The sequence below is a fragment of the Dryobates pubescens genome, chromosome 33 (assembly GCF_014839835.1).
Source record: "Dryobates pubescens isolate bDryPub1 chromosome 33, bDryPub1.pri, whole genome shotgun sequence".
NCBI classification, from domain to species: domain Eukaryota; kingdom Metazoa; phylum Chordata; class Aves; order Piciformes; family Picidae; genus Dryobates; species Dryobates pubescens.
In genome coordinates this window covers 292,310-311,928 of record NC_071644.1, presented here as the reverse complement: position 1 = coordinate 311,928, position 19,619 = coordinate 292,310, and the positions used below count along the sequence as shown (strand labels likewise).

The window sequence follows — 19,619 nt, the reverse complement described above, 5'->3', positions numbered from 1 at the left end:
AGCAGGAGCCCAGCCCCGGGGGCTCTGGGCAGGGCTGACACAGCAGGCAGCCTGGCCCAGGCACTCACCGGAGCCGATGACCTTCTCGATCTTGATGCGGGAGGCCTCGATCTCCCGAGTGAACTCCAGCACAGCCTGGCAGGGGTCCTCGTAGGTGTGGGGGTCCACATAGACCTTGGACTCGGGGAACTTCACTGCCGGGTTTCAGAGGGCAGAGAGGAGATGAGCTCCTGCAGGCAGCCCTGCTGAGCCCTGGGTGCAGCCGGGCAGGGCAGGGCTCTTTGGGCTGTCCTGCTGAGGAGCCACAGAGGCTGCAGCCCAAGGAAGTCTGAGGCAAGCTCTGGCATAGCTGGGTGCTCAGAGCAGCCCAGGGCCTGGCTGCTCGGGGCTTCAACACGTGATCATCACCCCTCCCCCCCCACCTCTCACCTGTGATGAATTTTCCTCTCTTCTGACCTGCTGCTGTCTAGGATGAGGCTGTCACAGCCTCATCTCATGCTGTGCAACCCTTTAACCCCATTACCAAGGTGCCCCTGGGATCAGCTCTGCTACACACATTCCCAGAAGCAGGCAGTGGTCAAACCCCTTCACCCTGGGGGCCCTGCCCACCCGTGGGGCTGTGGTCCTGCCCACCCACGGGGCTGAGGTCCTGCCCACCCGTGGGGCTGAGGTCCTGCCCACCCGTGGGGCTGAGGTCCTGCCCACCCACGGGGCTGAGGTCCTGCCCACCCATGGGGCTGAGGTCCTGCCCACCTGTGGGGCTGAGGTCCTGCCCACCCACAGGGCTGTGGTCCTGCCCACCCACGGGGCTGTGGTCCTGCCCACCCGTGGGGCTGAGGTCCTGCCCACCCGTGGGGCTGAGGTCCTGCCCACCCACGGGGCTGAGGTCCTGCCCACCCATGGGGCTGAGGTCCTGCCCACCCACGGGGCTGAGGTCCTGCCCACCCATGGGGCTGAGGTCCTGCCCACCCGTGGGGCTGAGGTCCTGCCCACCCACGGGGCTGAGGTCCTGCCCACCCACAGGGCTGTGGTCCTGCCCACCCGTGGGGCTGTGGTCCTGCCCACCCGTGGGGCTGAGGTCCTGCCCACCCACGGGGCTGAGGTCCTGCCCACCCGTGGGGCTGAGGTCCTGCCCACCTGTGGGGCTGTGGTCCTGCCCACCCACGGGGCTGAGGTCCTGCCCACCCACGGGGCTGAGGTCCTGCCCACCCACGGGGCTGTGGTCCTGCCCACCCGTGGGGCTGAGGTCCTGCCCACCCGTGGGGCTGAGGTCCTGCCCACCCACGGGGCTTTGGTCCTGCCCACCCACGGGGCTGAGGTCCTGCCCACCCCAGGGACAGCAGCAGGAAGGAGGCTCCTACCTTGCCCGTTCTGATAATGCATCTTCTCCTCATCAGAATCCTGGAAGGCCTTGCTGTAGCCACAGTGCCTGCCACAGGGGCACAAGGGTCAGAAGAGCTGCTCCTGTCCCTCACTCCCACAAGCAGCAGGGTGGGAGGCAGCTCTGCAGGCAGCCCAGGAGGAGCTGGAGCTGACACTTGGCCCTCCAGCAGCTGCCTCCATGCTGGTCTGACACTGTGGCCTGCATCCCCTGTGTCTCCCCTGGGCTGCTCCATGCCTGGCTCAGGCACACTGAGGGGTAGCAAACTCAGTGCTCTTTGGACCTTCCTGATGGAGAAGAGCTCTCTCCACTCCTGGCCCTACCACCTAGCCCACCTAGTCACCCTCATACTGGAGGTGGTGCTGGGACTGGGATTGTTATTGCTCCTGCTGGCAGGAGGGAAAGGTCTGGCGTCTGGATCTGCCTCAGGGAGGGTGGAGACCTCCAAACAAAGCCTCTTGGCTGGTTATGAGCCTATGGATGCCCCAGGCACCTGAGTTCTCCCATCCCTCCTGACCTGCTGGGTGCCCAGCCAGGATGACCTCCAGGGCACACTTTACCTCTTCCTGCAGATGAGGACCACCAGCAACGCCACCAGGCCAGTGATGAGGGTCAGGCAGATCCAGACGATGGTCATCGTGTCATAGCGGAGAGAGGCTGCAAGAACCAGGGTGGGAAGGAGGGGAGCTGGAGTGGGAAGTGCTCTGCTGAGCTCAGGAACTCACCTACCCCAACAGAGTCATGGCCTTCAGAGATCAAGCACCATCCCCCACCGAGCCCCAGCTCTGGGGCTCTCCTAGTGCACAGGTTCCATTTCCACATGGGGAAAGCCAGCACAGATCTGGGGAAGCCATGCTGGCATTGCCAGCCAGTGCAGAGAGGAGTCTGGGGCCTCAGAACCCCACCAGGTGCTAACTGCCATGTCCTCCCTCCCTCCCCTTTCTCCTGTGCGGGCACATCTCAGGAGGGCAGCACCAGGCAAGCCCTGCAGGCTGGACCCCAGGAGCTGCACCTCCTCCCTGTGTGGCAGAGGAACGATGACCATGGGGAAGGGGATCAGCACCCCCCCAGCACCCTGCCCCCCAGTGCCCACACCCCCAGCTGCAGGGGCTCACCTGGCTTCCCCGTCTCCACCTCCACGGTCTGGCTGAACCTGCCGCAGCCGGCGGAGGTGCGAGCCCGCACCTGGAACACGTAGCGGGTGGCGGGCTTCAGCCCCGAGATGGTGGCAGTGGTGCCCTTGGATTTCAGGGTCGAGTAGCTCTGCATTTCCTTGTCCTGGGGGAAAACCAGCACCCAACCCCCCTCACTACACCAGCAGGTCATAAAGCCTTCCAAAACAGTCCTCCGTGCCAGGCTGGCTGGCAGCAGCAACTGCCCAGGGAAGTGCTGGAGCCACCACCGCTGGGAGATGCTAAAGCCCAGGTGCAGACGTGGCTTGGAGAGTGTGGTGGTGCTGGCGAGAAGGTTGCCCAACCCTCCCGATGACCTTAGAGGTCTTTTCCAGCCTCAGTGCTTCTGTGTGGCTCTGTGGTGGAAGCCAGGCGGGGCAGGCTCAGCCTTACCTTCTCGTAGTACTTGATCTCGTACTCCAGGATGATGCCGTTGGGCTGCTCGGGCTCCTGCCACAGCAGGGTGACGCTGTTCTGGCCTGCGCTCTCCTGGCGCAGCACCACCACCTGGGACGGCGCTGGGCACACAGATGGCAGCAGGTCAGGTGCCTGCTGGTGGGGGTCCCGCGTGGGGAGGGGGCAGCAGGACTCGGCAGCGGGGCAGGGTGGAACTGGAGCCCGGTGCAGGAGCCCTGGGCTGAAGCAAGCCTCGGATTTAACTAAGGCCATGTGGGGCTGAGTGCTGGGCAGGGCCCTGCAAGCAGCCTCTGGCTCGCTCCAGTGGCCTCAGTCTCTTTCCCATGGCGTGAGCAGGCTCTGAGGAGATGAAAGAGGAGGGCAATTTCCCAGCACAGGCAGGAGGGGATACTGGTGCTGTGCTGTCAACTGGAGCCAGAAAGGAGAAGGGGCTGGGGGCTGGAGGTCATGGAGAGCCACAGCAGGAGCCTGACCCCTTCTGCCCCGTCTGAGGCCTGGAGAGAGGGGCAGGGGAAGAGGGAAAGAGGTAAATGCCCAGAGTGGTGACCAGGGCCTGAGCATCACCCTGAAGGTGCCCACAGGGTGCCCTGTCAGGAGATACCCAGCCTGGACCTGGGTTAGGAGCCTGTGAACTGGTCCTTGTGCCTGCTGTCTCCAAACTGGAGCTGCCACAGCCAGAGAAGCCAACAGTGAGGCACCCAGGGACTGAAAGACAGCAGAGACAGCTCAGCTCATCTTTGAGCTGGCTCCTCCAGGAGGCAGAAATCACTGCTGGGATGCAGGACCAGAACTAGGACAGGGTGGGAATCAGCTAGACCCCCTGGACACATGCAACAAACAGCCCCAGGGCATCTCTGCTGCTCCCAGTCCTGCTCCGCTCAACCACCCAGGGCTGGAGGGACACGAATGACCAGCACCCAGCATGGGCAAGCCACCCTGAGCAGCATGGCAGGGGGTCCCTCAGCCCCTCTGGAGGGCTGGGCTGCTCTGTGGTGTGCACCACGCAGGCACAGCAAGCAAAACTTCATGGCTACCAAATCCCCAGCCCTGCTGGTGTCACAGCACCTGCTCAGCATCAACTCCCCCAGCAGAGAGGCTGAACTTCCCAAGCACTTCCCAAGAACATTCCCCCCGGGGCACTGGGCTGCTGCTGCTCCTCAGCACTGGGAGGGATCATGCAGGACTGAGCATTCCAGAGGCAGACTTGTGAGAAGGACCTGTGGGGTCAAGGGGACTAGGGGCAATGGTTTGGAACTCGGGCAGGGGAGGTTTAGACTGGAAATTGGGAGGACGCTCTTTAGAGTGAGGGTGGTGAGACCCTGGAACAGGCTGCCCAGAGAAGCTGTGGATGCCACAGCCCTGGAAAGGGTTTAGGACCAGACCGGATGAGGCCTTGAGCAACCCGGTCCAGTGGGAGGTATCCCACAGCAGGGGCTTGGAACTGGATGATCCTGAAGGTCCCTTCCAGCTGAAGCCATTCTACCACTCTGGGATTTCCACATGGGCTCAGCAGAGAGCTGGAGGGCTGCAAGCAGGGATAAGCAACAAAAGGTCCTTGTTCTCCTGCCAGCCATGAGCTAACCCAGAGAGGCTCCCCAGCTTTCTCCTGCTGGCACCACTGTTGTGAGAGCAGAAGGGGCTCAGCACCACAGGAAGCTCCTGCAGGCTCATTTCCAACAGGGAGGGTTGACAAGAAGGGTCAATCCCTGCCCTGTCCTCCCTGCCTGCAGCCAGCTCCATGCACAGGGGCTTGGCTGGGCTCTCTCCTCTGGGCAGATGCCCAGGTGACCCCAGGGCACGGTCCTGGCCCCCCTGGGCTAGAGCACTGCTGTCCAAAGAGCCTCTCACAGCAGAGATGAGGCATGCAGGAGAGAGACTTCCCAGGAAGTGTTGCTGTCACCTGCCAGGGCCTGGCTCTGGTGTGAGCTAAGAGCAGAGCATGAACTGCTGCTTGGCCCTTTGAGAGGGGACAGCAGGCTGGAGGAACAGCCTGAAAGATTCATGCTCCACTTAGTGTTGCTGTCAACAGACAAGTGTTCTGCGTGCCCCCTGCCTCCTGCAGGCAAGGAGCCTCTGCCAGCAGCTGCAGGCTGAAGTGCAGGGAAGGGAAGGTGACAGAGGATGCCATGAGCCACAGCAGGGTGAGAGCAGCCTCGGGCAGCAGCTCGCCTCCAGCTCACCCTGGCTCCATCAGCCAGCAGCAGAGCACAGGAGTCACAGCTCCCGAGGGTTCCACATCACCAGCCCAGCCCCCGGCTGCCGGGGCAGGTTCTGGCTCCTGCAGCTACTGACCCGAGCGCCGCGGGAGCCACATCAGCACCACCCCCACGGCAAAGCCTGGGGGGGAGTCTGCTCCTCCTACCTGCCTGGTTTGTGGTGATGTTGGCCACCGCAGCCCTCCTGGCCTCCAGGCTGAGGTCGGAGACGCCGTTGACGGCCTCCACCCAGAAGGAGTAGTTGGTGTGTGCCAGGAGGTTGGTGACGGTCAGGGCGCCCCGCACCAGGCTCATCTGCTGCGGCACGAAGCGGATGCCGCTGCCGCAGGCCTCGCAGTGCCCCGCGGTGCCCGCGCAGCGCCGGCACACCACGTTGTACACCACGTCCGCACGGCCGCCCTTGTCCAGCGGGGGGCCCCACTCCAGCGTCACCGAGGTGCCGTTCACGCTGGAGATCAGGTTCACCGGAGCCGAGGGGGGGCCTGCCGGACAAACACTGCCTCAGGCAGGCCAGGGGCTGCTGCGGCGCCCGGGGCTGGCACGGCGGGCGGCTGGCAGAGTGCGGGACTGGCACAGTGCGGGGCTGGCAGAGGATGGGACTGGCACAGCGTGGGACCAGCAGAGTATGGGACTGGCAGAGTATGGGACCAGGGGATGGGCAGAGGATGGGACCAGCAGAGCCTGGGATCATCAGGGAGCTGCCCCTGGGCACCATGCACCTGCACTTCCAAGCAGTGCTACAGGGAATAGGTTGCTGCCCAGGGGGGACATGGCTCAGAGGGAGGACAGCAAAGCCACAGCCAGGTCTCAGGGTGCCAAGCCACAGAGGGAAGATGCTCTGGAGCAGGGTGCCCAAGCCAGGCAGGCAAAAGATGGTGTTTGCTCTGGGGGGAAAAGGAGGGTGGCATGGAGCTTCTGGGGGAAGAGCCAAGGTGCTGGTGGCTGGAGAGTGGAGAGCTGGACCTGCTCACATGGGGGAGGGTAAATCACATTCGGGGGGTGGGGGGTGGGGGGTGGGGAGGCAGTAACAATCTCGAGGGAAGCACAATTCAGCTGTTGCTGACCTGTATTTTGCCCTGCCCTCAGCTATCAGACTAACAGCTTTGTGCCCTCCTGGACCAACTACAGAGAGGAGAACTCCTCCTGGGATGTTCTTGTGCCATTTTAATACCCCTGGGCCCAGGGTGCCACCATCCACCCACAGCAGAGGAGAGCACAGCAACACTCATGGTGCCCCATGGCCTCCCAGGGGTCTGACCACCCTGGGCATGTCTGCAAAGGAAAGCAGCCAGCTGGGGTGTGGGCAGGAGAGCTCCCCAAGAGCATCCTGGCTTGTGTTGGGAACAGTGTGGCCGTCAGGGCCTGGGGAGGGATCTTCTCCCTCTGTGCCCCTGGTGAGGTCATACCTCAAATTCTGGGTTCAGTTTTGGGCCCTCACTCCAAGAAGGACATTGAGGGGTTGGAGCAGGTCCAGAGAAGGGCAGCAAAGCTGGAGAAGGGTCTGGAGAGCAGGGCTGGGGAGGAGCAGCTGAGGAGAGACCTCATAACTTCCTCAGAGGAGGTTGGAGGGGGGCAGCTTCTCCCCCCAGGTACCAAGTGATGAGAAGAGAGAGCCTCAAGCTGCACCAGGGGAGGTTCAGGTTGGACATCAGGAACAATGCATTCCCTTGGAAGGGTCATGGGGCACTGGCACAGGCTGCACAGGGAGGTGTTTGAAAGACATCTGGATAAGGAGCTGAGGGCCATGGTCTGGCAGCTGTGCACAGGGATCTCCTGGACTCGAGGATCTGAAGATCTGTTCCAGCCAGGGGATGCTGTGAGCAGCAGGATGAGGATGAGACAGAGGACAGGGAGGGAGTGCAGGCGGGGAATGGGGGGCAGGGAGCTGCGGGGTGGAAAGGCTGCAGCAGGGCTCTGGGCAGCATGCTCCGTGCAGGGGTGCATGCAGACCCCGGCGGGGGCACCGGCAGCGCCAGGGAGCTGCGCGCCGCAGCCCGGTACTCACGGGTGCAGGCGGCCGAGGGCGGGTCCTGCAGCGCCCGGTAGAAGCTGCTGTCGCAGCGGCAGACGCGGGCAGCGCGGCCCTCCGAGTGGCTGTGCAGGGGGCACTTGGCACACAGCTGGTCCCCGGGGGCTGACTTGTAGAAGCCCAGCTGGCAGGCTGCGGAGGAGGCAAGGCACAGAGCTCAGAGGGCTGCGCCGGGGTGAGGAGCAGCCCCCGACGCAGCAGGTCCCACCAGCAGGAAGCTGCTCTCACCCCCACCCCAGTGCCTGGGGAACCTTCCCCTCGCCCCAGCTCCTGGGGAAGTGTCCCTGCAGCTGCCCACAGGCAAGAGAGCCAGGTGAAAACTGCCTTTGCCTCCCCTCCAGGCTGTATCTGCTGCCATCCTGGTACCCACTGCCCACTGTTTCACAAGCACACTTGGCTGCTGTGGCTGTTTGTGTAAAGCTCAAGGTGCTCTTAAGGCCTCAAGTTGTGCCAGAGGAGGTTCAGGTTGGATTTTAGGAACAGTTTCTTCCCAGCAAGGGCTGCCAGGCACTGTGCCAGGCTGCCCAGGGAGGTGGTGCAGTCCCCAGCCCTGGAGGTGTTTCAGAGCCTCCTGGCTGTGGTGCTGAGGGCTGTGGTGCTGAGGGCTGTGGTGCAGTGGCAGTGGCTCAGCAGCAGTGGCAGTGAGCTGTGGGTGAGCAGTTGGGCTTGAGGAGCTCCAAGGCCTCTCCCAGCCTCAGCAGCTCTGTGGTTCTCTTCCTTGCACCCCTGCTGCTGCCTGGAGCTGTCCTCACTGCAGCCCCTGGGCCCCTGCCTGGCCTCAGGGCAGGGAGCACTGCAAGAAGCAGCACTGGAGATCACCTTGGTCACCCTTCTAGGAGCCACCACTCATGGCACAAATGTGCTGCAGGGTCTCACTTCACAGTGGCTGCCCCTCCACTCGCGCAGGGTGTGCCCAGGTGCCCACAGCATCCATGTGGCTGGTGCCAAGGACTCAGAGCTCTGCCCCACACAGCAGAGAGCTTCCCTGCACAAACCCAGGGCAAACAGCCCCTGCAGTGCCCGCAGGCTGCCTGCTCTCTGTGTGGGGCAGCGAGGCCAGAGCCACCCTGGGCGTCTTCTGCTTCCTCTGCCCTGTCTGCTCCGGGCGCCGGGAGCTCTGCAGAGCGCAGCTCACCCCCGCCCGGCTGGCACCGCTCTGCTCTGCCCTGCCCCCACCTCCCCCGGCTGAACCATTTGTCACAGAAACAAACAACTTGTCTGTCGTTAGGGAAATCGATTAGCTGGGGAGCGACATGTGGCATGTCAGGTATCTGTCTGGGGGCGGAAGGATCTCTCCTCTCTTGCACATTTCCATTCCAAGTAAGGCAAACCAGGCTCTGCCCCGGGCCCTGGCTGCTTCAAGCCCTTCTAGGACCAGCCCCAGTGATTCCAGCACTAATCCTGGCTCGGACTCATTTCTGCTTTTCCCTGCTGAGGCAGCAATACCTTCATTTTCCTGTCTTCACCCTCGGTGGCCACCCTGCCTACTGCCTCAATTTTCTGCTTCCAAGCATGCAGAAGGGTTTGTGTTTGCTTCCAGCATCCCCAGCGGGCAGGATCCCTCCGTGCTGGCTGTTTGTTCTGCTTCTAGGTGCTGATTTGTTTTCCTTTTAATGACACTCATTTCCTTGCCACAGATCTCGCTGGACTGATTGCTGCCAGCAGCTCACACCCTGCACAGCAATCCAACAGCCTCTTTATACCTGAGCTGCTGCCAGTGATGGCAGCTGAAGGCTGTGCTTCAGCCACACACAGCCCTGGGGCTTGCTGGTGCCTTCTCAGACCCTGTGCCCAGCTGCTGTGGCAGTTTTGCACCGAATGCTGTTTGACAGACCCCCAGCAGGAGGTGCCTGTGCTGCACATGCCAGAGGTGCTGGCATCACAGGCTGGAAAAAGCAAGGGGCAGAAGGTCTCCAGTTTGTCCCCAGATCCCTGCTCCTCCAGACCCCAAAGAGCATCAGAACAAGGAGCAGAAATGCCCAGACCTGAGGGTGCAAGGGAAGGCAGACTGCCTCAGGAGGAAATTGCTGGTTTGCTCCTCAGCTCTCCTGACACCTTTCACCTCCCTGAGAGGACAGAAAGCAAAGGAGAGCTTTGCTGTCCCCAGCCAGCCACACCAAGACCAGCCTGGGACCTGTGCCAAGCTTTGGTGCTGCCTGGTGCTTGTTGTGCCTCACACCTAGGGGGCCAGGGAGACTCTGGCTTTACCAGATGTCCTCAGCCTGCCACTGCAGCACCCTGCAGTCTGCAGCCCTTGTTTTGGAGCTCAGGTAAGGACAAATCTGAGCCAGGTGGGAAAAATACAAACCTTAGAGATCAGCCAGCTCCAGCCCCCTGCCATGGGCAGGGACCCCTCCCCCCAGCCCAGGCTGCTCAAGGCCTCATCCAGCCTGGCCTTGGACACCTCCAGGCAGGGGACAGCCACAGCCTCCCTGGGCAGCCTGTGCCAGAGTCTCCCCAGCCTCACTCTCAGCAATTTCTTCCTCATCTCCAGTCTCAATCTCTCCTCTCCCAGCTCAAAGCCATTGTTCCTCATCCTGGCACTCCCAGCCCTTGTCAGAAGCCCCTCCCCAGCTTTACTGAAGGCCCCCAGGAAGGATGGAACAGAGCAGATCTGCACCAAGCAACTGTAATCACTTAGCACTTAATGCTGTGAAAAAAAAGTTAATTACCTGTAGCAGTGATTCCAAATTATTTTAGATGCACTCAGGGGTAAAATTATCCTAAATGACAAATTACAGAGGGATTTGTGCAACAGGGCAGAGCCCTTGAGAGCCACTTCCCAGCACCTGGCCATCAGGAGCATGTGAAGGGGCCTGGAGAGCAGCTGGAGCTGGGGCAGGCAGTGCTGTGGATGGGGTCAGGCACTTCGGTGCCTGCTCTAGATGGGAGCAGGGCACAGCTGCAGTGCCTTTTGCAGGTGCAGGGGACAGGGCATCAGCCTGCAGCCTGCACAGGATGGAACAGGCCTAAGCACAGGGTGACAGAGCATGTCCTGCTCTGGGCTCTTTCCTACCAGGCCAGTCACAAGTGGCAGACCAGGGCCTGCTGGGGCAGCTCTGGTAAGAGCAAAGGATCAGAGCAGTGGCCTGAGGGCAAATGTCAGTCACAGCCAGCAGGACTGAGAGCAGAGAGGGGCAGAGCTGGACTGAAAACAGCTGCAGGGCTCCACACACTAAAGCCACTGCAGTCTGAAGCCACCCACCAGAGGAGTGCAGAAGTGTTGTCCTGCTGCCTTCCCTGCAACCAGCTCCTGCCACAGATGCCCTCCCAGCAGCCCTGTGGAACACAGGGATTCATTTCTCCTTCATCCTCCCTCTGTGTCTGAGGATCTCACGCCTTGCTCCTTGGTGTCCTCCTCCTGAACCCAGTTCCTCCCCTGCTCCAAACCCCAGCCAAGGCTACCTGTGCCTGCAGTCTGAGCTCACAGGGTGGTTTCAGAGTGCACAGAGGACACCAGCAGACCTGCAGCTGCAGCCCAGCTCAAGCCTTGCACACTTGCAGCCCAGGCTCCCGGCAGGTCCCAGTGTCACAAGCACAGCCTCCAAGGCACAACACTAAGCCTGTGCTTGGCAGAGCACATCTCCAGCCCTCTGACACACAGCTGTGTCCCCAGTTATTGGGGTCAATAGCACAGGGCTGCCACTGCTCCCCCCCACCCTGACATCCCAGCCCACCAGCCCCATCCGTCGCCTGGCCAAGGGGCCCCGCAGCAGCAGGTTTGTCTCAGAAGCAGCAGCGTGGGGAGGGCTCTGCCAGCCATCTGTACTTTGGTCCATTTGTTTCCCTCCCTCTCTGTCCTCTGGGGACAGGACAACATCTGCTAATAAGCTGGCAGGGCTTGGGAGATGATAGATGAAGCTGCTGGCGACAGGCGAGCCGGGACCGAGCTGCTCTGCTCGCTTTGAAGGCTCCGTCTGGGACCAGCGCTCTGCAGGTGGCCCTGCTGGGACCACCACGGTCCTGTGGGGCTGCAATCGCAAGCCTTGACCCTATGGCACTCCCTCTCAGCTCCATCCTCAGCCCAGGGCCTTTGGGCAGGTGAGGGCATAGCCAAGAGCGTGCCAGGGGGCAGCTCTGCAGTGCCGGTGCCATCAGCTGCTCCCTTCTCTGACCCTGCAACAAAGCTGGGCACCAGCAAGCACCAGGAGAGCTGAGCCGTTGGTGGTGCTGGGAAGAGATAAGAGCTGGAAATAAGAGTGTCACAGCCACTGTGACAGCCAGAGACAGGCACCAGTCCCAGAGCCCCCCAGGCTGCAAGAGAAGCTAGCATGGAAAATCACACCTCCTTTCAATCTGGTCCCAGCTCCCACACGACAGCAGTGGAACAGAAGTGTGTCACTCAGTCAGCTCCTAAAAAGAGACATCCAACACTCTGCCCTGAACCTTCTGTTCCTGCCAGGCTGGGCTGCCCTTTCCCTGCAGCCCCAGCTCAGCCCAGGCGCTGGCCCCAGGCTGCTCGGTGGTCTGTAGGGGGTTTGGGCTGGGCTGGCTCTCAGCTTCCAGGTCGTGCTTCACCCCATGGTGCACCCTTGGTGTGCTGTGTGCCCCAGCACTGACTCACACCTGTGGTCACTGCCTCACCTCTCACTCCTGAGCACCACCAGCCCCCCCCCCAGAGCCCACTCCCCACCCTGCAGCCCCCTTGCACAGCTCTCCCACCCCCAGCACTCCCCTGCAGTCTGTCACCCCGCCCTGCAACGAGGAATTTGTCTCACCCCAGACCTCACCTCACATCCCCTCCCTGCTGCTTGGTCCCTCTGCCCCCAGCTCAGCTCAGCTCACACTCCCCAGGTCCTGAGGGGAGGAGCAGGAGGAGTTCTCACCCATGAAGGTTTTGCAAAGCTGCCAAAGCTCTGTGCTTCAGGCTGAGAGCAAAGGCACCTGCAGCAGAGGGCACCTGCAGCAGAGGGCAGCTGCAGCAGAGGGCACCTGCGGCAGAGGGCACCTGCAGCAGAGGGCAACTGCAGCAGAGGGCAGCTGCAGCAGAGGGCACCTGCAGCAGAGGGCAGCTGCAGCAGAGGGCACCTGCGGCAGAGGGCACCTGCAGCAGAGGGCACCTGCGGCAGAGGGCAGCTGCAGCAGAGGGCAGCTGCAGCAGAGGGCACCTGCGGCAGAGGGCACCTGCAACAGAGGGCAGCTGCAGCACAGGGCACCTGCGGCAGAGGGCATCTGCAACAGAGGGCACCTGCAGCAGAGGGCACCTGCAACAGAGGGCACCTGCAACAGAGGGCAACTGCAGCAGAGGGCACCTGCAACAGAGGGCACCTGCAGCAGAGGGCACCTGCGGCAGAGGGCAACTGCAGCAGAGGGCACCTGCAGCAGAGGGCACCTGCAACAGAGGGCAACTGCAGCAGAGGGCACCTGCGGCAGAGGGCACCTGCAGCAGAGGGCACCTGCAGCAGAGGGCAACTGCAACAGAGGGCACCTGCAGCAGAGGGCAACTGCAACAGAGGGCAACTGCAGCAGAGGGCACCTGCAGCAGAGGGCACCTGCGGCAGAGGGCACCTGCAACAGAGGGCAACTGCAGCAGAGGGCACCTGCAACAGAGGGCACCTGCAGCAGAGGGCACCTGCGGCAGAGGGCACCTGCAACAGAGGGCACCTGCGGCAGAGGGCAGCTGCAGCAGAGGGCACCTGCAACAGAGGGCACCTGCAACAGAGGGCAGCTGCAGCAGAGGGCAACTGCGGCAGAGGGCACCTGCGGCAGAGGGCAACTGCAGCAAAAGGCAACTGCAGCAGAGGGCACCTGCACCCTGCACCCTGCTCCCTGCACCCTGCTCAGCACCCAGACTCCACAGCCACCAGGCTAAGCTGCATGAGGGGGACCCTGCTCTTCCAAATGGAGCAATTCCATCTGGGCACACTGGAACCAGGGGGGTCCAGACTGGCTGCAACCCAAACTGGACACCTGCCTGGTGCTGCCACAGTTAAATGGTCGCATCCCTCCTCCTGCCAAAGCAGCCCTGACTCTGTGCTGCTCTTCAGGAGACATCCAAATCCCAGCTTGCTGCCAGAGCTGTGCTGCTGCCTGCTGCAGACACCCTTCAGACTGGATGTGAGGAAGAAGTTGTTGCCCATGAGGGTGGTGAGAGCCTGGCACAGGCTGCCCAGGGAGGTGGTGGAAGCCTCCTGCCTGGAGGTGTTTGCAGCCAGGCTGGAGGTGGCTGTGAGCAACCTGCTGTGGTGTGAGGTGTCCCTGCCCATGGCAGGGGGGGTGGGACTGGCTGAGCCTTGAGGTCCCTTCCAGCCCTGCCTGTTCTCTGATTCTGTGATTCTGGGGAGCAGGGAGGAGTGAGGCTGTGCAGCTGTGTGGAGGTGAGAGCCTGGCACACTTGGAGCTTGTCTGGGGAGGTGCCACAGCTTGCAGGAGTCTGCTGGCAACGGGCAGCTAATGCTGGAATGAGAACAAAGCTGTCTCCAGAGCTCACTCCTGTTGGAGAGCTTTAGGCAGAGCCATCCCAGGCTGCTGCAAACCCCACACTGCTCAGCAGGCCCAAAGCAGACCCAGAAAGGCTGTGGGAGTGGGGCTGAGTGGGATCCAGCCCTGCAGGTGCCAGGACTGGAGGTAACTCTGCACCCCTGCAGCATGGCTTTGGGCACCAAAGATGTACAAATGAAGAGAAAAGGAAACCACCAAGAGCCTGATCCCAGCCCTGCAGCCCCAGCAGGCAGCCCTGCAGCCCCAGCAGGCAGCCCTGCAGCCCCAGCAGGCAGCCCTGCAGCCCCAGCAGGCAGCCCTGCAGCCCCAGCAGGCAGCCCAGCTCTGGAGGCTGTGAGCCTTCACCACAGCATGCAGCTGCAGACACAGGCAGAGGCTGAGCTGCAGACCGAGGGTCCCCAGCACTGCAGCAGAGCATCAGCGGAGCCAGCACAGCCCTGCCCCTGCACAGCTCAGCACCACCAGCCTCTGAAGCCTTTCTCCTGCCTGGGGAAGTGTCAGCAGCAGCAGCTTGCTTCAAGGAGTGGGAAGGATCAGCACACGGGGGGGGCTGGGGGGGTCTGCATCTCATGGCAGGACAGAACACACTTTTGCCACTGCCCAAGGCCGGGGGCAGGATGCCCGGGGGGGAGGAGCAGCATCTCCCATGCCCCAAACAGCAAAACCTGACCCCAGACATGCTGGCAGCAAAGGTAAGGTCCCCAACCCCCCGCTGCACTGCCTCCTGCTGCACTGCCTCCTGCTGCACTGCCTCCTGCTGCACTGCCTCCCTCTGCACTGCCTCCCACAGCACTGCCACCCGCTGCACTGCCTCCAGCTGCACTGCCTCCCTCTGCACTGCCTCCCTCTGCACTGCCTCCTGCTGCACTGCCTCCTGCTGCACTGCCTCCCTCTGCACTGCCTCCCTCTGCACTGCCTCCAGCTGCACTGCCTCCCTCTGCACTGCCTCCCGCTGCACTGCCTCCCGCTGCATTGCAGCACCCCCAGGGTAGGTTCTGGTGTGAAATGGTAGGGAGGGGACTGGAGGCAGCCAGCATGACTCTACCAAGGGCAGGTCCTGCCTGACCAGCCCAGTGGCTCTCTACAGCGCAGTGACTGCACAGGGGAGGCCCTAGGAATGTCCTCTCTGGGCTTCTGCCAAGCCTTTGGCACAGTCCCCACAACATCCTTCTCTCTAAGCTGGAGAGACATGGATTTGAGGGGTGGCTGTTTGGTGTGAGGATTGGCTGGAGGGTCACATCCAGAGGGCAGTGGTCAGTGGCTCAATGAGCAGCTGGAGCCAGGTGAGGAGTGGTGTCCCTCAGGGCTCCATACTGGGACCAGTGCTGTTGGCTATCTTCAGTGCTACACAGTAGGACTGAGAGACCCTCAGCAAGTTTGCTCCTACAAAGGCAGGCTGGGAGAGTTGGGGCTGCTCAGCCTGCAGGAGAGAAGGCTCCAGAAAGACCTCAGAGCTGCAGTTCAGTGTCTGAAGGGGACCCACAGGAAGGCTGGGGAGGGACTGTTCAGAAGGGGCTGTGGGGATAGGATGAGAGCAATGGTTTGAAACTGGAGCAGGGCAGGGTTAGGTTGGACATCAGGAGGAAGCTCTGCACAGGGAGGGTGGTGAAATACTGGAACAGGCTGCCCAGGGAGGTGGTTGTGGTCCTATCCCTGGAGACATTCAGGATCAGACTGGATGTGGCCCTGGGCAGCCTGATCTAGCTGGAGGTGCCCCTGCTGCCTGCAGGGGGCTGGACAAGATGCCCTGAGAGAGGCCCTTCCCACCTGATGCAACCTGTGATTCTGTTCTATGATTCTCATTCCTGCAGCCTGCCTGCTTCTAACCCCCCCAGCAAGAGCTGCCCAGGGGCAGCACACTGGGGAAGCAGAGCAACAGCCTGTGAGCATGAGCTGAACCTGGCCAAACGCTGTGGAGAGGAAGAGCTCACACAACACACACACACCTGGGATGTGCTGCCAGCTCCATCCATCACAGCCCAGCTGCTTCAGAACTTCTTACAGGCACTACAGAGACCTACCAAGCACTGCTGAAATGTCTTTCATCAATCCCCTGAAGCCCAGCCTAGCATCATCCTCACCCTTCATCTGTGTCAGCTGCCAAACGCAGCCAGCTCAGAGCAAGAGCGGCAAGCTGCAAAAGATTCAGCCAGGGGCAGTCCCCACGTGGGGCTGGAGGTGAAGGAGCTCTGCAGCCAGCTCTGCAGCCAGCTCTGCAGCCAGCTGTGCAGCCAGCTCTGCAACCAGATGTGCAGCCAGCTCTGCAGCCAGCTCTGCAGCCAGCACTGCAGCCAGCTCTGCAGCCAGCACATCAGCCAGCTGTGCAGCCAGCACTTCAGCCAGCTGTGCAGCCAGCACTGCAGCCAGCACTGCAGCCAGCACTGCAGCCAGCTGTGCAGCCAGCTCTGCAGCCAGATGTGCAGCCAGCACTGCAGCCAGCACTGCAGCCAGCTCTGCAGCCAGCACTGCAGCCAGCTCTGCCTCTTTGCTTTGCTCCTAACTAGGGAAAAATAGAACTGGCTTTAGGTGCTGGGGGGCTGCCTGGGTTTGTTTCCCTGGTACATGGAACTGGGCACTAGCCTGGGTTTGAGAGGAGGTGCTGGAGATGCTGTGAGCACTCTGCCCTGCACCCTGCCCTGACCCTGTCCTGGATCCTGTCCTGGATCCTGTCCTGGATCCTGTCCTGCACCCTGTCCTGACCCTGTCCTGACCCTATCCTGACCCTGTCCTGGACCCTGCCCTGCACCCTGTCCTCACCCTGCCCTGCACCCTGTCCTGACCCTGTCCTACACCCTGCCCTGCACCCTGTCCTCACCCTGCCCTGCACCCTGTCCTCACCCTGTCCTACACCCTGCCCTGCACCCTGCCCTGCACCCTGTCCTCACCCTGTCCTACACCCTGCCCTGCACCCTGTCCTGACCCTGCCCTGCACCCTGTCCTGACCCTGTCCTGACCCTGCCCTGCACCCTTCCCCAGCATGCTCCCAGCCATGCCCACACAGCAGATCTGGGGTCCCAGCAGGCTGTTAGGAGCCAGGCCTGGGACTGGAAAGTGGAATTGTGGACACAGTGCAAGAGAGAAGGCAGGAATCCCAGCCCAGAGCTGGATAATCCTCCAGGGGAAGAGCTTCCTAACATCCAGCCCAAACCCTGCAGGCAATTTGAGTCTGAGACTGGAGGTGAGGAAGAAATCCTTGGCAGTGAGGCTGGGGAGACACTGGCACAGGCTGCCCAGGGAGGCTGTGGCTGTCCCCTGCCTGGAGGTGTTCAGGGCCAGGCTGGATGAGGCCCTGAGCAGCCTGGGCTGGGGGAGGTGTCCCTGCCTATGGCAGGGGCTTGGAGCTGGATGAGCTTTGAGGTCTCTTTCAACCCAACCCGTTCTAGGCTCAGCCTTACAGTCTCTTCCCATCTGAAGTCTGATGCCAGAATCCTCCTTGAATGTTCCAAGCTTCTGTGGTTAGGAAAACAAAACAGTTTCCCTTTCTCCTTTCCTTTCTCCTTTCCTTTCTCCTTTCCTTTCTCCTTTCCTTTCTCCTTTCCTTTCTCCTTTCCTTTCTCCTTTCCTTTCTCCTTTCCTTTCCTTTCCTGTCCTTTCCTTTCCTGTCCTTTCCTTTTTTCTCTTTTCTTTTATTTTCTTTTTTCTCTTTTCTTTTCTCTTTTCTTTTCTTTTCTTTCCTTATCTTTTCTTTCCTTTTCTCTTTTCTTATCTTTTCTTTCCTTTTCTCTTTTCTTATCTTTTCTTTCCTTTTCTCTTTTCTTTTCTTTTCTCTTTTTTCTTTTCTTTTCTTTTCCTTTCTTTTCTTTTTTCTTTTCTTTTCTTTTCCTTTCTTTTCTTTTCCTTTTTTTTTCTTTTCTTTTCTTTTTTCCTCCACCCCTTTTCTTTTGTTTCCCCTTCTTTTTTCTTTTCCTTTTTTTCTTTATTCTTTCCTTTCCTTTTTCCTTCTCTCTTTCTCCCTTTCCCTTTGTCTTTCCCTTTCTCTTTTACTTTCTTTTTCCTGTTTTTATTCCTTTTTATTTTTAGTTTTTTTTTTTAAATGCATTTATTTTTCTTTTTTTTTTCTTTCCCCTTTCTTCTTTCTTCTTTCCTTTTTCTTTCTTTCTTTCTTCCTTTCCCTTTCCTTTTCCCTTTCCCTTTCCACTCTCTTTTTTGTTGTGGTTTTTTTCCCTTATTTTTCTTTTTTATTTTTCCCTTGTTTCTTTCTCCTTTCCTTTTTCTTTCTCTCTTTCTCCTTTTCCCTCTCTCTTTCCCTTTCTCTTTTACTTTCTTTTTCATGTTTTTATTCCTTTTTTTTCCTTCTTTCCTTTTTCTTTTTCTTTCTCCCTTTCCCTTTCCTTTCCCCTTTCTCTTTCCCTTTCTCTGTCCTTTCTCTGTTTCCTCTGTCAGATGCAGAGCTCTGGGTGGGACAAGCAGAAGGTGCTATCATGCCCCCAGCCAGTCCTGCCTGAATGTCACCAAGCAGCTGACTGCCTTGCAAACCAACACTGAAGAGCTTGTGAGTCACTCAAGTGTCTCTGAGCTGCCTGCCTGGCATGGCAGAAAGGACATTTGCATAACTCCCTTAGCTGGAAGCTCACAATGCTGCTGCCCTTGGAAGGTTTCTTTTGGTACACTCAGGGCAGAAGCCCTCTCTGGTGGCCACCCAGGGTGCTGGTGCAGTCGAGCTGTGCCTATGGTACTGTGCCAGCAGGCGTGGGAGGCTCTGAGGTGCAAGGCAGCCACTGCTTGGAGCTGGCACCTGTGAGCTGGGACTCGCCTGGAGAAGTCTCCTTGAAACCCACAATGATTTGCAGCACGGAGCACCCAGAGCCTGTGTGCCTGGAGCTGCACTCACAGGGCCTCCTGCTGCACATCTGTCACCCTGCTGTGTGGGACACAGGCAGGACCTAAGGCGGGGGGAGCCCAGGCTGCAGCCCCTGTGCACCGTTCTGGGGGCTCCACATAGATCACACTCAAGAACAAAAGGAGTTTTGCTTGGAGCCAGCCCAGCAGCCTGCTCCCAAGCGAGCAGCCTGTGTCAGCAGCTCCACAGGAAGACACAACACAAGGAGCTCAGGGTGGCTGTGATGCTCTCAAACAGATGGGGGAAATCAGTTAGCAGAAAAAGGAGAGAGAAGCTTCCCAGAACATATCTGAGTGAGAAAGGGATAAAGAGTCTGGGGAGAGGAGGGAATGGAGCAAGGCTCTCCCGGGCTCCCCAAACCCAGCAGCACATCTTTCCTCCTTGCATCCTTCTCCACCCTCTCTGCACTGAAGGAAGGGAGCAGGGGGCTGTGGTCTGCCTGGGTAGGTATCCAAGTGTGAAGGGCATCCCCACCTGCAGAGCACTGGGCCAAGGGCTCTGTCCCCTTGCACCCAAGCCCAAGGAGAGCAGCACACAGGCCTCCAGCTTCCCTCTCCGTCCAGCACCTGGCCCACAGCTGCTCACACATCTGCAAGGGTTTGCTGCTGTGGCTGCAGGTCACTGCTCAGCCCAGCACAGTGCAGTTCCTGTCTCTGGCTTCCCCTCAGTGGCTTCCCCTCAGTGGCTTCCCTGGTGTCATTTTGTCCCTGGTGTTCCTAGGGCTCACCCTGACCCTCTGTGGCCAGGGCTGTGCCCCCAGCAGGGCAGCTGGGTGGTGTCTGCCCTGCTCCCACACTGCAGTGCTGCTTCCTGCAGCTGGGGAGTCAGTCCCCACTGATTGTCTTCATGAAGGTCCATGGACACAAAGCTGTATTCACAAGCACTTAATTACCAAGCTGGGTATTTTCTTCTCTTAATTAGCAATGCTGTGGTGCTTTAATTGCTCGATTAAAGTTGCCCATGAGGAAGGTTTAAGGTACATTAAATTTGCTGATTGGTTCATCAGCATGAATCCCACCAACTGGAAAGAAATAGCTGGCTTCCAGATTGTTAACCAGACCCTGCAGATCCATTCCCACCAGCCATGTGCCACAGGAGGCACGAGAGAGCCAGCAGCAGAGGG

The 19,619-nt window shown here is 60.2% G+C and overlaps 1 protein-coding gene across 1 annotated transcript in view; it reads right to left on the bottom strand.

The window, feature by feature from the left end:
* The window catches only part of EPHA8 (EPH receptor A8), a 65,426-nt gene that overhangs the window by 10,782 nt on the left and 35,025 nt on the right, over positions 1–19,619 (bottom strand). Inside the window, exons 4-10 of the mRNA XM_054175806.1 lie at positions 7,192–7,347; positions 5,333–5,668; positions 2,947–3,071; positions 2,497–2,659; positions 1,942–2,038; positions 1,362–1,429; positions 69–194 (exon numbers count right to left, since the gene is read on the bottom strand). Coding sequence (XP_054031781.1) covers positions 69–194; positions 1,362–1,429; positions 1,942–2,038; positions 2,497–2,659; positions 2,947–3,071; positions 5,333–5,668; positions 7,192–7,347 — 1,071 coding nt within the window. The remainder of the gene's footprint in view (positions 1–68; positions 195–1,361; positions 1,430–1,941; positions 2,039–2,496; positions 2,660–2,946; positions 3,072–5,332; positions 5,669–7,191; positions 7,348–19,619) is intronic.